Source organism: Triticum aestivum, chromosome 2D (assembly GCF_018294505.1).
Source record: "Triticum aestivum cultivar Chinese Spring chromosome 2D, IWGSC CS RefSeq v2.1, whole genome shotgun sequence".
Taxonomy (NCBI): domain Eukaryota; kingdom Viridiplantae; phylum Streptophyta; class Magnoliopsida; order Poales; family Poaceae; genus Triticum; species Triticum aestivum.
In genome coordinates, this window is record NC_057799.1 from 649,831,969 (window position 1) to 649,832,708 (window position 740).

The window sequence follows — 740 nt, forward strand, 5'->3', positions numbered from 1 at the left end:
TAAAAAAGGAGACGTGGCCACGGCCGCTAGTTGGGCGCACTAGCTCATCTTTATATGTTCAATTTGATCAAAATTTCCTTGCCACTCTCAGCCAATGTCTTCTATATCCATCTCTGAACACATTTTCGGATTCAGTCCTTCAGATAAGCAAACACACCATTTTTTTTGACCGCCCCATTGGCAATCCCAGGTACCTGTCATTCGTAGACTCATTATGCACCTACATCACACCTTTTATTCCTTGTCTAACCCAAAGAATATGGTAGACTTATGAACGTTAATGCACGGGCCTGACGCCAAACAGTAGACGTCCAGACCATGCTTCAAAGCTAATTTTTTCGAGGGATGCTTCAAAGCTATTACTTCCTTATTCTTGGATGTTTTTTGAGACTCATTCTTGGCTTTGCAGAACAAAATGCAATCATCTCCAAAATAATAGATTTTTTTTGAGCTAAATCTGCAAATAATAGATGATGTGCTTGGTTGGGCTGCGTGGGACGGGTCACGGAAAGCCCAGTTAAGTTTGTGCCGTTCTTGGCCCAACCCCCGAATCTAACTGCCTTCCCGTCCCCGTCTCCCCGTCAGCCATCTGACTTCTCTTCTCCACTGCGCGCATCCGTCGCCGTCGCCTCCGCCGCCGCCGTCTCCGGCCCGACCCGGCGGGGGAATGGGGAACATGACCCGGTCGGACTCCCCCGTCTCGCGCCGCATCGTCCTCTCCTTCCTCGACTTCCTCAACT

At 49.2% G+C, this 740-nt stretch overlaps 1 protein-coding gene across 1 annotated transcript in view; it reads left to right on the plus strand.

The window, feature by feature from the left end:
- The first annotated feature begins 506 nt into the window (after positions 1–506).
- The window catches only part of LOC123055385 (small glutamine-rich tetratricopeptide repeat-containing protein), a 6,931-nt gene continuing 6,697 nt past the window's right edge, over positions 507–740 (plus strand). Inside the window, exon 1 of the mRNA XM_044479386.1 lies at positions 507–740. Coding sequence (XP_044335321.1) covers positions 668–740 — 73 coding nt within the window. The 5' untranslated portion in view covers positions 507–667.